This window comes from Pristis pectinata, chromosome 8, assembly GCF_009764475.1.
Source record: "Pristis pectinata isolate sPriPec2 chromosome 8, sPriPec2.1.pri, whole genome shotgun sequence".
In the NCBI taxonomy this organism is placed as follows: domain Eukaryota; kingdom Metazoa; phylum Chordata; class Chondrichthyes; order Rhinopristiformes; family Pristidae; genus Pristis; species Pristis pectinata.
The window spans coordinates 33,163,435-33,179,909 of record NC_067412.1 but is presented as its reverse complement, the minus strand read 5'-3'; the positions used below and the strand labels follow the sequence as shown (position 1 = coordinate 33,179,909).

Sequence of the window (16,475 nt, the reverse complement as noted above, 5' to 3'; positions counted from 1 at the left end):
AATCATGGCTCTAAAGCCGCTGATTATTGTAAAAGCACAGAAGTCAAATCTGGAGATGCTGGAAATCCGAAACAAAGTCTGAAGGAATTGGAAATACTCAGTAGGTTCTAATGAAAGGCTGTTGAACTGAAACATTAAATCTGCTTCCCTCTGCACAGGTGATGCCTGACCTGCTGAGTATCTCCAGCACTCTGTTTTTCTTGATTTAAAAACCCATCTGCTTCGCCGCTGTTCATTTCCAAAGTTAAATTTAATGCCCCTACCAGTTTGGCCCCGTATCTGATTCCAGACTAACAGTACTGTTTTGACTGTGAACTGCTATTTGAAATGGCAGTTCAGCCATCAGTTGAAGTGCCTTTAGTGATGTTCCTATAAGTAACACACCCTTCCTTTTGAATAACAAGCAAAAACCCCAGCATCCACCTACCTCAAAGCAGATGTAATGATTAGTTGATTTGGTTTATTATTATTGTCACATGTCCTGAGATCCAGGAAAAACTTAGATTTGGCAAAGCATCCATACAGATCATTTCAAAGGTTTAAGTACTTTGAGGTGGTACAAGAGAAAAGCAATTACAGAATGCAGAATATAGTGTTACAGTTACAGAGTGCAGTACAGGCAGATAATAAGGTGCAAGGTTGATGACGAGGTAGATTGTGAGGTCAAAGTTCATCTTTAATAAAGAAGAGGTCTGTTCAAGAGTCTTATAATAGTGGCCTGTTACCCAAGGTTGCAAACTCTTCTGTCTGCATTGTGAGGGGCTGAATGTTTTCTAAATGGTGCCATTTCTTTGGAGGTCTGGTTATTCCCCTAGTTTCCAACACACCACACTTTCATGCAGCTGGAGCCTGATAACACACAACCGCTTCCATGCATGCTCCTTCAGAGGTGCACTGAATCCCAACGCAAGCGGACCTAACCTCCTGGCTTTGTGTATCCCTGGTCCTGACCCTGACCCTGCTCCTCTGATAATTCATGTCTAAAGGGTGGGAGGTTGCTTTGATCTTAACAAGACAAGTCTGAAGTTCAGGAGATGCCCAGCATAGCTGTGTCCCAATATTTCCACTAGCATTCCCAGGGCTGCTACCCTAGGGAGCAGCAGAACCCTTGGGGAATTTCAATCAGAACCTATTGTTTTGTTTCCAAATCCTGTGGTCTATATTGTCCAGTTGTGGTCTGCCTTTCAAAAAATTTGCTAATTTCTATGGACTGAGCTGCAATTTATTTAAAAGATATGCAAGGTTCTGTGATCTTTATCGCATACTTTGAAAAGAATTGGTTCAAAATGTTTTCTAAACCTACTGTACCAACTCTGCAGCTCTCATCAAATAATGGCAACAAATCAGTTAGGGGATCTGAGGACTTGTCTTTAATTCAGGATGCTCAAGAATAAGTCCCCATTTAGATTGCCCTCAGTCATTGGAGTACACCAGCATCTCAAACAAAGCTGCATATAATTACAAAATTATTAAGTAGTGGTAAAGATCTTTCATTTTTCTGAGATGGGAATGAAGCATTTTTGACACTTTTTCAGTTGTTGTTCTTGATACAGAATCTAATGAAAGGGCTGTGTCCCCTATGTACACTCCTCCCTTGTGTAGCATTGTATTGGAAAGCACAATATTAGTCTTGTTACAATGTACTTTAACACTCTTGCTTTCCCCGTCTATTCTTTCTTCAGGGTTTGTGTTGAACCTGGCTCTGTTCCTCCTCATGTATGGCCTGATGACATCACTAAATGGCCGGTAAGGCTTTGCGTCAGAATTTTCCCATAATTGTGGTGGGTTATTTTCTCAATGTGCTCATTTTCCTCTTCATTGTGACCTTGTTATTACTGGGATGCAGTCCTCTTTTCTCACTTTGATTTTGTGATTTGACACTCATTGAATGTTAAGAAAAGGAATGGAAACAGAAGTAGGCCACTCAGCTCCTCATACTCATTCTGTCATTTAATACAATCATGGCTGATCTTTTGCCTTAAAGCCACTTTGCTGCACTATCCACACATTCTTTGATAATCTTAATATCTATTGATTTCCTGAATATACTTGGCCGCTGAGCTTCCACAGCCCTGTTGAGTGGAGGATTCCAAAGATTCACTACCCTGTAGGTGTAGAAGTTTATTCTCATCTTTATGCTGGTTGGCTGGCCCCTTATTTTGAGGCTAGACAACCCAGTTGGGGACAACAGCAACTCCACATATAACCACTCAACATAATTTTGTATGCTCAATGAGTTCACCTCTCATTCTTCTACACTCAAGAGTTTAATCTCCTCATACAGCAGACCCACTGTCCCCAGGAATTTGATTCTTTTCTGCACTCCCTTTATACAAGTATAGGCACGTTTTGGTAGGGAAACCTGATCTGAGCACAACATTCCATGTGTGTTCTTGCCAGGGATACACACCTGGAACAAACAGGATGTTTTTCTCTTGTACTCTAATCCACTTGCGATTAAGTTAGTGGTAGTAAGTATAAATAGATGTTGGTGACTTTAGACCCTGATTTGGGGTAAACACTAGCTGTGATGCAAACACCTGTTATGGGATGCAGCACTGCATACTTGTATTGGGCTTGAGGTATGGTATCAAAGACCAGTTCAAAATTGAGTTGGGTGTGAGAGCCTGGATGCACATTTACTTGTAAACTTGATGCGTTGTCCTCTCGTCCCAATATGGTTGGGAAATTACTGGGACTTAGGCTCAGACTTTCCCTCATGGGGGTGGGTCCAGCAGTGTTCTTGTGGAGGTTAGTGACAGAAGTGATCAAACCAGCTCTTCTGATCTGAGGGCAGATTGGATGAGCACATGAGAGTGCTGTGGTGGGTGGTCATTGGACTGGTGTCTGTGGTATTGGCAGGGCAGGGGTCAGGGGTCAGGGGGTGGCATATGCGAAAGGGGGGTATGGTCAGAGCCTGGCATTTGGGGAGGAAGTTAGTATGGTGGTGGCTGGTGTGTTATAGCAGAGGATTGGTGACAACTCCTTGCTAGAATGCACCAGCCTCCACAATATCAACAGCATGAAGGTGTCAAGAGGGAAGGTTAAGGTAAGTAATGAAGATCCAGGAAGAGGGTTAAATGCAGTGATGATCAGGAGATCATAAAATCGGAAGATGCATTGTCAGGGGACGGGCTAGAGACCTGGCGAGTAGATGTTGGAGTTTGTTTTGGTGCTGCTTCTGTTTCTTTTTAGAAAAAAACAAGTAGTTGTCCCGGAATGGCCAGTGGTGGATGTTCCCAGCTACTCAGAGATTTTGCTGAAATGTTGAACAGGAAATGAAGTTGTCACTGGGATCCTTGCATGAAAATGACATTAGGGTTGCAAGGGTGACTCAGCATGAAGTCAGATTTCCCAAAGGGCACAATTTGATGTGAAAATGGTTGCAAACAACATTTACTTGGAGTTAAACTGATTTACAGTCCCACAGTGCTAGAAGGCCAGAGCTGTGCTATCTAATTTCTAGGCAATAATATCTCCTCCAGACTTCCTTACTCCTGTTGTACAAAATACATGACCCATATCAAAACTCCTAATGTCAAGACCACATTTTCCACTGGAGTGTTCTTTGTTAGACAGTCAGTATTTTATTGTGCAGCCTGTCAGTACTTGTAAGATCCATTTAACCTGACCCAATGTGAATGGATGTCCCCACTCTGGCAGCCTGCCTTTACATTCTTTACACAAGAAAAAGAACTGTTGAGGAGTTTAAAATTGACTAATTAAATTACTAAATACAAGAATAGGAAGAACATGCTAGAATTGCATATGATACTAGTTAGGCCACAGCAGAACTAGCCAAGGCTACATCATTGCCCCAACTGTTTTCTCAGTCTTTCTTACCGTAATGTTGTACCTCCAACAATCTGCTGGTTTTTCATTACTAATCAGAAATTGTTCAACCTATAGTGACTGTATTGCAGAACCAAGGTCACCTGAACCTCTGTGGTCAAGCTGTCTCAGGAGCCACCTCTTGGAGAAAACAAACGATGATGAAATTCACCATTGTATGCACAGCCTTTGGGTTGATTGAGAAAAAGGGTATACAGAGATTAAGGTCAAATTCGTGGTCTGTTAGGCAGCGTTGATCCCTCCCCCCTTCTATATTCTTCTGAGACCAGGACTACCCATGTCAGGTCTCTCAAGCCACCGACAATATATCTGCAGAATCTTCCAAATTCACTGAAAGAATAAGTGAACCAATGTAATGTCCTCTTCTAGAACGACATCCCAGCATTGAGGCCCTTATTACACTTGGACAGCTCCATTGGGCTAGACATGTCACTTGCAGGCCTGAACCCTGATACAGACGCGCTGCTCTGAGCTCTGTCACGGGAAGATGTTACTAGACTGACAAAACAAAAAGATTCAAGGATTCCTCAGAGCCTCTTAGAAGAAATCTAACATTCCTACTGATTCCTGGAATCTCTGGCCTATGACCATTCAAAGTGGGGGAAGGACCATTTAAGGTTGCACTGGGAGCCTCTGACCATGCATTGGGAGCACACAAAATCCCTGCAGCAGCAGCAGAAGGAGTGAGTCATCTCACAAACTACCCACCCGCCCATTCCAACTGCAATTCCAATATCAGTCCCGTCAGATACCACAAAACTGGAGTGAAGCCAAGCCTTCCTCGATCCCAAGGGACAGCCTGAGAAGGCTGATTAGTTGCCACATGATAGGAAGAATGTGATAGCACTGGAGAGAAGAGCTATGGGAATGTACCCGAGGGTGGAAAGGTTTAGCTGTGGGGGGGGGGGGGGGGGAGGGAATCGCAAAGGCTGAGGTTATTTTCTTTGGAGCAAAATAGTCTGAGGATATTTATTAAAATGTCTAAAATTGTGCCGAGGCTAGATATAGAATGAATAGGAAAAAGCTAGTTCCCTTGGCAGTGGTGTCATTATGTAGGAGGTGTAGATTAAAAGTAACAGATTAGTTAAGGACATCATTTTCATTCAGAGGGTGGAGGTGTTAGGGATCTGGAACTCTGCCCGAAGGGGGTAGAGGCAGAAACTTTCTTCACATTTTAAAACATGAGCTCGATGATCATTTGATGTGCCTTAACCTACGTGGCTCTGGTTTGGGAACTGGAAAGTGAGATTTGTTTCTTTAGTCCTTTTTGGCTGACTTGACCCTAATGAGGAAAAAAAATGTCTCCCCATGTTCTGAATGTTGAACGGTTTATCACTATTGACGAAGGAAACATTGAAGTATCACTAATGTGAATTTAAAATGGCTTTAACAGACAGAAATTGATTTAAGTGGCAGCCTGCTTAAGAGAGATTTCATCATCTTGGGTGCTGAGACACTGAAGGGAGGACCAGCTCCCCACACTTCCATTCCAAGGAGTTATGTCTACGTCAGAAATAGAAGTACACAGCAAGCTGGGCAATATCTGCAGTTGAGAGAAACACAGTTAACATTTGGGTCGACAACAGACAACTCGGAAACAGGCCCTTCAGTCCACGAAGTCTGTGCCAGCTATCCATTTACATTAAGCCTACTTATTATTCTTCCCACATTCTTACCAAGTCTTCCCAAATTCTACCACTCGCCCATGCACAAGGGTTAGTTTACAGTGGCCATTTAATCTACCAACTTGCACATCTTTGGGATGTGGGAGGAAACCGCAGCACTAGGGGGAAACCCACGCAGGAAGAACGTGCAAACTCCAGACGGAACACACCTGAGGTCAGCTTCAAACCCAGCTCTTTGATGCAGGGGGCTCTTCATCAATGTTGCCTGACTCTTTCCAATTTTATTTCCTATCAACAGCAAGTGCTGCATATCCTTTAGAACCAAAGACCAGAGAGGAATATTATCATGGAGAGATCAGATGTGCAGAGATTGCTGATGAGAGCAAAATGCAAACAAATCCTGCAAGAGAAAACTTTTATATAAAGAACTTGCAATATTTACTTTTAAACCACAAGCTTGGGAAAATTTCTATGTTTAGCTACTGTTTTTTATTGGATGACAAGAGATTAAGCAGACTGGATCTGTACTCTGAGTTTAAAAGAATGACAGGTGATTTAATTGAAATGTGGAGATTTATTATAGGGATTGAAGGTTGTGGTAGTGATGTTTCTCCAGCTGAGGTGTGTAGAACCAGAGTCACAGTCTTAAAAGAAAGGATTAGACATTCAGAACAAGGGAAGATTTTCTTTTTCATCCTTAGGAAACCTTTTTTTTGAAATATCTACCAAAGAGGACTCTGGAGGCTCAGTCACAGGGTGCACTTAAACCAGTTTTTTTTGTAGTAAGGGGTATGTGTCTAGTGCAGGAAAGTAGCATTAAGGTAAAGGGTTAACAGATCTTATTGAATGGGGGAGAAGATGCAAGGGACCGAATGGGTCACTCCTGATGTTCATTGTGTTCTTTCTGAATGTCGTTCTGATTTTCCAAAATTCTGAACGTGCCTATAACTGCACAAAGTAGTATATTCCTGCTCCCCATCTGCAGTCCAACTACTTGGGCAGCACAGTGGTGCAGCTGGTAGAGCTGCAGCCTTGCAGTGCCAGAGACCCAGGAGCAATCCTGACCTCGGTCTGCATGGAGTTTGTGCATGCTCCCTGTGACTGCATGGGTTTTCCCCCAGTGCTCCAGTTTTCTCCCAAGTCACAAGGACATGTGGGTTGGTAGGTTAACTGGCTGCTGTAAATTGCCCGTAGTGGGTAGGTGAGTGGCAGAATTTGGGAGGACATTATTAAGAATGTGGGGAAAATAATAAATAGGAATAACATAAATTTGGTGTAAATGAGTGGTTGGCACAGACTCTGTGGCTGAAGGGCTTGTTTCCTTACTGTTTGTCTCAATGACTTATGTCAGGTTTAGCTTACTTTGGGATTTGGATTGATCATGGCCTGATTGGGTTTTAATTTTATATCTGAGATTGCTGTAAAGGAAATGTGGTCTTCCAAACTATTGTTGGCTACTCCCATTATCTAACCATCATCTTTAAATTAGGTTTCTGATGACGGATTCAAGGTGGCCACTGGGTTCTATGACTTTCTGAAGTGACCCAAGCAATAATCATAATCCTGTGGAATAGTATGCTAGGAAAGGGCATTCCTTGAGGTTTAAGATCAAGCACATTAGAACTACTAAAGGGAGGGTTTCTTCTATTATTCTGTTTTTCAGATTTGCACTAAAAGTACTGCTGGAAACCACACGAACCTTCCACACTTGGACTGTGTGATTACAGGCCGGCCCTGCTGTATTGGCACCAAGGGGAGGTGAGTGTGAACTGGGACGTGTAACAGAAACCTGGATATAGAAAGTCAATATAGTCTGCGTTTTGTTTATTGAAACAAAAACTTGGTAAATATCTGGTTGGGAATAATATTAGCAATTCAGTGGTGAGATGATTAAGCCCCTGATGAAGTGCTGATGGGATTTAGTGGGAAAGGTTGAAGAGAAACGTTGGCCACGACATTAGAGTAGCAAAAGTGGAACAGAGGGCAGATGAATAGATGAACTCACTTTAGAATTTGGGGAGTTGACACAGAACCTTGTCCCCAGCATATCAAACAGTTGGGATAAACGCCACAGGAAGGTGGATAGGGATTGTGTCTGAGAACCCTCCCTTCATTGCCTTGGTTTTGTGTTCAATAGAATTGTATATAACAATTGACCCAACACAAAATAAAATCTCCAAGTGATTATACCTTCCCATGTTCTGAATTTCCTCTCCTTTTCTCAGCTCTTTAAAATGATAGAAAAAGCATAAGGAGAACGTATCTAGTTAACCTTCAAATAACTCCTGAAAAGATCAGCATTTATTTTTTCACTGGTAAGATTTCTTGACCTTGTGCCACAAAGATCTGCTGCTTCAGGCCCTGGTCTGAGTCAAATCACTGAAGGGGAGGGACTATCTGCACCCCACAGTGGCTCTATTTATTTTAATGGCACTCTTCAGTTTGGATCAAATCCGATGCTCACTTGGCATTCCAACCATCTGGGAAAACACTCCAACTTCTGAAGCAGTGAAACATAAGGGTGTTTGCCAAAAGTGCTTGTCTGTTCCATAAAGTAATGCAACAAGTGTATAAAGGGTAATGGCTGCATTTTGTTTTGCAGCCAGTGGTAGAGAACGTGTTCCTTGAGATTCTGATAAATATTGGATTTAATCTGTATTACACTGCCTTTATTGCCATTGTTTGTGATAATGCATGTTTCTAAGTCTAATAGAAGGCTTGCCTTTTTCAAGGGGGCTCGAATACACTGTGGCACACAATTGTATAAAGCTGCAGTTAGATGGCACCTGGGGTATGAAAAACCTGGACATTGTAGCTTGGACAAGGTGTATTGAATCTGAAATGGCTGTAGCCCAGTTTCACTGCAGTGATACTGGGGCTAAAGAAGATTGAGGGCTGGTTACAGAGACTAGACTTGCCTCCACTCGAATTTGGAAAGTTGAGGGTCCATTGTGTGTGTTTAAAGAAGGCTGGTATGCGAAATAGAAATTATTTCCTACTGTAAGGTAGTCCAGAGGAAGGGAACTTAACTTTAAAATGAAAGTGGGAGCATTCAGTGGACTCCAAAACAGAGGGGAGTGGAAATTTGAAGCGCTCGCCCATAATAAGTTGTTGAGGCATTTTCAACAGAAAATTCCAACAGTGATCAATTGGATTGTTTTACTGTCAAGGGTAATTTAAATGTTTCGAAACAAAAGGTGATAAGAACAGATTGACTGTGACCTAGTTGAATGTTGCAACAGGGTTAATGGGCTGAAGGTTGCTGCTTTCTAATGTCCTGTCCTTCTCTGTCTAGTTTTACATTGGCAGCTTATCAGTCTGAAAGTGGAAATGTAATATGGGTTGGATTCTGATTCATTAACGACATGCTGTGAAACCAGCTGTATGAAGTTCTCAGCTTGCCTACAGATTCTTCAATGTGTTGGAAAAATGGGCTCTTCAGAATCTGTACATGGTGCTTGGAATGCACCTCAGCAGTTCACAGCCATGGGCAGTCACCTTGCAACAGAGACTCAGCCATCTGGGCCTCTCCTTCATTCTAGGCTTGATGTTGCTGCATTCAGTATGGGTTAAAGCTGGTCTTCAGCAAAGCTGGAGCTAATGGAAGCAGAAACCTGATAGATAGTATGTCAACAAGCTAGTGATTTGCAATCTCTAGTTTTACATCCATGCTAATCAAGTCCAACCAATGATTTGAAACATTCTGCCTGATCCTGATTTCCTAATGCAAGTATTTACGTCTCCACGGGAGATGTGGGGATTAATTGCTGATGTGCTGCTGGAGGTGTATCTGTCATGTCTTCTGGTACTTAAAGGACATCTGCAAATACACTACATTACAGTTAATGTAGCAGTGACTGTATATGTTTGGATAAAGAAAATAATTGTTTGCATGAATACTTGTTCCTTTGCAACCAAAAGATCTTTCTTTGATTCTGAATGTGGTATTTTTGATGCGATTTATCATACACCTGATGGCATCTTGGTCTTTGTGCACATTCTAGTGGCTCAGCATTTTCCTGTATTGCCCTCATTATATTGGAGGGTCTTTTAATGTGGGACATGACCTAGACTGCTCTGTAATTCTTACAAATGACCTAAATGAAGAAAGCGAGAGTGTTAAAGTATACAGCAATTCCAAAAACACGTCAACAGAAGCTTACCTTTTATAAGTGAACATATTTTTAATACTGTGGGTAAAGCCCCTTTCTGGACGGTTCACCTGCCTTTCTCTTTGTGTGTTGCTGGTGTGGCTGCTGTATACTTCTCTCGTTTCCTGCTGTGACTTTGGGTATTCATATCCACGGTGTTTAATTCATGTGAATAGTTTATACCATAGCAAGAAGTCAGATTCTCTCAGCTCCATCAAAGCTTAAGCAGTGCCTGATTAACATGTTGTTATGTTCTGTGTAGTCAGACCACCGAGAAAATTGCCAGCTCCAGGTAAAACTTGCTTTGTCGTTAGAGCAGTGATGTTTGTAATGCTGTGATTCTATCTAGATAAAGGAACTGGTCTGCAAACAATCAGAGGGAGGCATTGCATCACCGTGGCTCTCCTCTTGCCAAATAAAGTGTGAAATTGCATTGAGCTTTATGACACAACTTTGAGTGCATTCTGCCACAGTGTTACATTTGGATTTTTTTTGCAGATGTGAGATTACATCAAGGGAATATTGCGAGTTCATGAAAGGTTATTTCCATGAAGAAGCAACACTCTGCTCTCAGGTCTGAATCTGCACTTAATTCCTGGCATTGAAATTTAATTTGATTCTGGAAATAGCTGTTACCATGTGAAGCACTATATGGAAATACAACAGGCACGGTGTATTCTGACTGCATTCCCATTAAATGGACTCATTACCATGATGCTGATGCAAGTTAGAATTAGAAAGCTGTTCTCTACTGTGCAGGATTGGTTGCTAATGAATTGGCATTAAGATGGTCATTGCTAATGTACCATATTTTTTTCTTGCCAGCGGAGCACAGCTTAGTCCACCTGTGTGGATTATACTTCGTTCATTGTTCCATGCAGTGGAAGAAGCAGATCACTGAGGAGAGAAAAAACATGTTGTTTAAAACTGACAGTAGATGCTGACCCACTGTATGCAGGAAATTTTGCTTCTAATTGCAGTTTTGGTTTATTGTCAGTAAGATACCTGGGGAAATAAAACTCATAAAATCAGGCTGGAGGTCCAGTAGTTCTAAATTTGTTTTTCTGCCACAGAGACCAAATGTTTCTCAGTTGCAGAAAGGAGTAAATTAATCCCTGAAGCAATGTTAAGTGTTGGAGAAAGGAGAGGGCTCCACCTTGTGTGCAGTTTTCTGCTTCACAGCCTTGGCTAATAAGACTACTGTTGAAATTGCAGTGAATTCTGGTGTGTGATACAAATGGAGGAATCATTTTGATGGAGAAGTTCTGAGTTTACAGGAGAACTTTGATTAATAGCTTTGATTTAATCTTCTCAGGAAGTTGAAAAGATCAGACTTATAGTATTTTTCTTACCTACGGACAAGCACTGCATACTTTGGCTTTGCTTCTACATTTGTCCAATATCTATTATATCATATTCAGTAATTTTTAATCCCCAGGATCTTTGCATTGAAACTAATAGCTTGGGTGATGGAACATTGGATGCCCTTCCACTATAATGAATGTGGAATTTAGCATCTCTTCCGGTGAAGTGAATGTTGAGCTTTATCCATAGTTTGTCCAAAGCAGTGCACTTTTGCTTTCACTGATATGGAGAGTGAACTGCTTGGGGAGAGCAAATCACTTGGACAATGAGGACAATAACAGGTTCTGTTGAAAATAGTTTCTCCTGGTGTCCACTTGAGTTATCTGCAGAAATGCATCTCCAGCACTGCATGCAAGTGCTTTATGTTGCTTTGTGCTACTGTCATGGTCTGGTTACCTGTGCCAACTTTCTTTTTACTTTCTTTTTTTTTGGATATATATTTTAAATTGCTTCTTCTCAAAGACCTCCAGTTATCTCAAACGAATATCCAGCTGCCTTCTCTCTCTGTCCCCCTTCCTTTCAAGGTTGCCTGGTTCTGTAATCTGGTCCCAGCACATTGAGTCTGTGCAGATGGGAAACTGAAACTACTTCAGTTTTTAAAGATCACTCACCCACACAGTCTCCACCTTTTGCACTTTGGGATGTGAATTTGAACTGTAAAAGCCCAAACTGATCAAAATCTTCTGAAGCTCAGTTTCAGATTTCAGGTCCACGTTAAATGTTCAATAAGGTTTGAGAACGCTACACAATCAAGGATCAAACCTGGATAGAATATCTGATATCCCTGTTGTGATCTAAACTGACTGTTGCACGTGTCCTTGTGTGCACTCTTTAATTAATCTCTCAGTAGACAGAATCAAAGCACTAGCTAAATCCAAACCTTTAAGCTGCTTTGTTTGACAGACAAACAAGTGCACAGAGCAACAGTTGTAATGGTTCACTTGGGTTAACTTCCCAACTTTTTTTTAAAGGAAAAATAAAGCAGTAATCCTAGTCCCAGACAGTATTGGTAAAGTTATTTTAATAGTTTTCTAGTTACTATTTTGATTTTAACTGAAATTAAATGAATAAATGTTATACCATAAGATGAGCTTTCTCTACAGTCCTGATTTAATTGACCCAAAGCAAGAGATTTTGCTGCCTTGTTTTGACCACTGCAAGTAGTTCGGCTTTTCTAGAATCTTATAACACAGGTTGTTTGGCCCATTGGATCCATGCTGACTCCCAGAGCGCAATCCCATTAGTTCCACTGCTTATATCCTCATGTCCCTGTATCCCTGCAACCTGTTCTTTCTTGGAACTATTGCAAGCTCCACTTAAACAATCCCCAAGGTTAGAATTGAATCCGGGTCCTTGGAGTTGTGAGACAGCAGCACTAACTATTGCACTGCCATGATCAGTGAATAAATGTAGGCAATCATGCAGCTAAAGGGAGGAGGAGGAAGCTTCATGACCATCCCACCTACAATGATGGCAGAGCCAACAGGTGAGCAAAAACAAGGCCTTTCTAACTCGTGTCAGTGCCAAATGAGAGATCCTTCTATGTGTCCAGGTCTGAGGTCTTCAGAATAATAGCTGTTTTTGCCCAATTCAATTTACTCCAGATGACTTCAAGAGGTGGCTGATTACAGTAAACAGGGCAAAGCTGACTGGTTCTGACAGCAGCAGATATGCCTCTAGCTAAGTTGTGCATGGTGTAATAATAACACTGAGATGTAACAGTAATTTACCCCAGCCTCCCAAGAAAGCCCCACTAATCTCTAGGCATATCGGCTCCTTCGCTAACATCTGCCTTTCTTTTTAAGAAACAGGATAATAGTCTGAATCCTCTAGATTCTGGGGTGGATAAAAGCAAGTATAGACTTATAGAGTCATACAGTACAGAAACAGGCTCTTCGACCCACTGAGTTCATGCCGACCATCAGGTGCCTATTTACATTAATTTTTTGCTAATCTCATTTTTTTTATTCTCCCTAAATTCCCATCAACTCCACCCAGATTCTACCACTCTCATACACGAAGGGGCAATTTACAGTGGACAATTAAGCTGCCTACCCACATGTCTTTGCAATGTGAGAGGAAACCGGAGCATCCAGTGAAAACCCACCCAGGGAGAACAACAAACTCCAGACACACAGCACCTGAGGTCTGTGCCACTGTGAGGCAGCTGCTCTACTAGCCACTGTGGAATTGGATTAAAGAAATGGAGATGTGGGTCAAGTGACAATGGCAGATCTCGGGTGATGAGAGTAACAAAGATGAGGGGCAATTATCCTGCTCCCGACCGACTGACACTAATGATGCATTCATTCTTGTCCAATTGCAGTTCAAGAAGGCAGTTCACCACCACTTTAGGGCAATTGCAAAAGGACAATAAATGCTGGTCTTGCTAGTGCCTCTGGGAATTTGATCTTTAAATTTAACTATACACTTTTTAATAAACTCGGCAGACCTTTCCCTCCCTCATCTATATCTCTCGGGTCTTGCACCAGTGCGTCCCTTTCTGAAGGCAACAGTAATCAGCATTTTAATCCGCAACGTGCGAATTAGTCATTAGAAAAGGTGTCGGGTGCAGCAATTTTCCTTTGTGGGCCAAAGGAAAATCAGCCCTTCTCTTTTTACTATTTCTGTAGCAATATGGCAGCTTAGTCATTTGAAAAATATTTTGAGCAACTTTATTGGTTGCCCTTGCCCTTGTGCATTATTCTGGGGGATTTTCTGTTCTGTGCTTGCTGCATCTTTACTAATGACTGTGCTAACAGCCATCTAGTTACTGAAAGCCTCCTGACCTATTTAATCAGCTTCCTGGCTGGCAATGGGGATGAGACCTTTGTTTGCTCTCCACCTGCATTCCAAATGTAAACCAGATCCTTGGGAATCCAGTTTGACCGAAGCCATACACAAAAATGGGATCAAACTGCTGAATATTCATCCCAATGCCCATTTATATCTTATTATGTGTGGCATTTGTCTGCTGCAGAAGCAGCTTTATCACCCTTTCCGTGGTCTGGAAGTTTTGCTTTAAGTTGCTAGAGGAAATGTAAGAGCAGTTTAAAAAAAAGAATAAAAGAGGCACTGCTGGGACTATGGAGAAGGACAAGGATTGTATACAGTACATGCATTGTGCCAAAACCCACACTTCGAGGAGGATCTAATCAACCCCTGAGGTATCAAGAGCTCCAAACCACCTGAACCATTTTGCAGTACTGTACGTATGCAACATCCGTAATCCAATCCACCCATCCTTCCTACAAACAATGACACTTCTTTCCTTCAGTCTTGACTTACGGATCTTAACTCCAAAACAAAAACTAGGAAAAATACATTATTTCAACAGCTCTCTACCACTTGGGTATACAGAAAATGGGAACAATTAGAAATCAGCCAGTGCAGCCTCTTGGTTGAATGCCTATTGGGCTCTTTGTTTATTCTAGTTCTCCTACAAGATGCATCCATTATGGCTGCAGCTTGGGAAATGGAATCTGCTCAGCTTCCGTTAAAGTCCCTTCAGGAAGCCTTGGGCCTCTCCTAAGCATTGCAAGGCCATGAAGGTTTGACTGCAGGTTGCAATGTGAACAACAATGGAGCAGATTGGGGCCGTTGTTGGAACTTATTGCTAGATGGCCACTATAGATCTGTTCTTGAAACTGACCACGCGCTTTCTGCAATGTAGTTTGAAGCTGGACAGTGCAGTGGGCACAGCTGTGTTGCACCTACTTGCATACAAGCTGGCCAGCGTCCCAAGCATTGTCTGGTGTATGCCAAGTTTTTCATTCTTCTTCCCTGCCCTGCCCCACTCCTTCTGCAGCCCTCAGTCGGAATTTGTGCCCTGTGCATTAGAGTTGGTAGAGACTGATTACACAAAAGCTGGTTCTGACCTATAACTTGTTAACTGTAGAGACTGTTTGAACAGTCAGTCAGGGATTTCAGAAGGGAATTCTATAGGCTCATGAGAGAAAATGATTTGAAGGGCTATGAGGAATGAATGAGACAATGGGTCTGGTGATATCACTGAGGAACTGGTATAGCCTTCCTGTGCTATCGCAATTCCGCATCTTCAGGGAGACAGTCCCTCCTATTTTGAGTGGCAAAAGCTTCCATCGTTTAGAAATGAAAATGGGGAATAAGGCTTATTTTTGAATTGAAAAATGACAACCCATCTGAAGTTGGCCATGTAGAGCAGGTAGATTAAAATAGAAAGGAAAGAAGGTGCACTGTGATGGTACTGGGACAGAAGTAGGCCCTTCTGCCCACCACGTCGATGCCGACTATTTTGCCATTTACACTAATACCATTTGCCTGCATTAGGGCCATATCCTTCTGTGACTTGCGTATTTAAAAGTCTGGTGATATTTTCTGAGCATTGAACGATAATGTATTTGCAACTGAGATTTTTTGCTTTAAATGGTCGTGACCACTGTAAATGCTGCTTTACTTTGCCAAAACTGAGAATGTTGTATCTATTATTTTACAGGTGCACTGTATGGATGATGTATGTGGACTTCTACCATTCCTCAACCCTGAAGTGCCTGATCAGTTTTACAGACTCTGGCTTTCACTCTTCCTACACGCAGGGTAGGCACTTTCAGTGTGATGGAGATGAGCTCCAGACTGCTGTTTTTTTTTCATTCAGCACTGTAGTTTTCTTAAATAGATCTGCTATCTAAGACTCTGATCGATTGGTCATGGGAAGTATATTTTTGACTTTTGAAAGGATTCAAGGTCTTTATTTACTCCTATGATGTGGGTATTGCTTGCCAGGCCAATATTTATTATCCATTCCAAAATGTTCCTGAATTAACTAGTTTGCTGGAGGTTAGTATAAAATCAACCACTATGTTGAAGGATGGATGGAGAACATAAAGGCCAGATAAAGTAAGGGTGCCAGATACCCTCCCCTGAAAGAGTATAATTGAACTAGTTGGCTTTTTATGACATTCTGGTCACTTCATCAGTTCCAGAATATATTTTGTTAACTGGACTTAAATTCTGCAGTTCTCATGTTGATATTTGAATGTATCACCTGGGTCAATAATCCAGGTCTCTGGATCATTTAATCTTAAAGAACATAACCATTACTAGTAGGTTACGTAACCTGATCGAGGTTGAGAAACGGCAGTTATTTAACCATAGAGTTGTCATGTTTATCAATGATATCATTGACAGTTATGAGGCTGGAAATCTGAAGCCTGAACGGTTCCATTTCTTATCTTGTGCTCTGGTCCCTGGCTATCTCCTTAATCTCCTACCATCTTGAGTAAATTCCTTCAATTCTTGCTGCTTGATTCCCCCTGCTACTTCCTTAACATCATTGTTGATAGCTGTGCCTTCTGTGTCCTGACCCCAAAACTCCTTCCACCTTGCCCCCTTCCTCATTCATGCTTTGATCATGTGACCTAATGTCTCCTCCTCTAACTCAGTCATTTTTTGTCTGATAACACTCCTGTGATGCACACAAGCTGATCCCCTTGATGTGGTCCTC

General features: G+C 41.9%; 1 protein-coding gene across 10 annotated transcripts in view; it reads left to right on the top strand.

Moving 5' to 3' along the window:
* Positions 1–16,475, top strand: part of LOC127573482 (inactive rhomboid protein 1-like) — a 268,766-nt gene that overhangs the window by 240,653 nt on the left and 11,638 nt on the right. For all 10 annotated transcript variants that reach the window (XM_052021748.1, XM_052021747.1, XM_052021753.1 and 7 more), the window contains 4 exons: positions 1,683–1,746; positions 7,141–7,235; positions 10,127–10,202; positions 15,468–15,568. In XM_052021748.1, the coding sequence (XP_051877708.1) occupies positions 1,683–1,746; positions 7,141–7,235; positions 10,127–10,202; positions 15,468–15,568 (336 nt within the window). The remainder of the gene's footprint in view (positions 1–1,682; positions 1,747–7,140; positions 7,236–10,126; positions 10,203–15,467; positions 15,569–16,475) is intronic.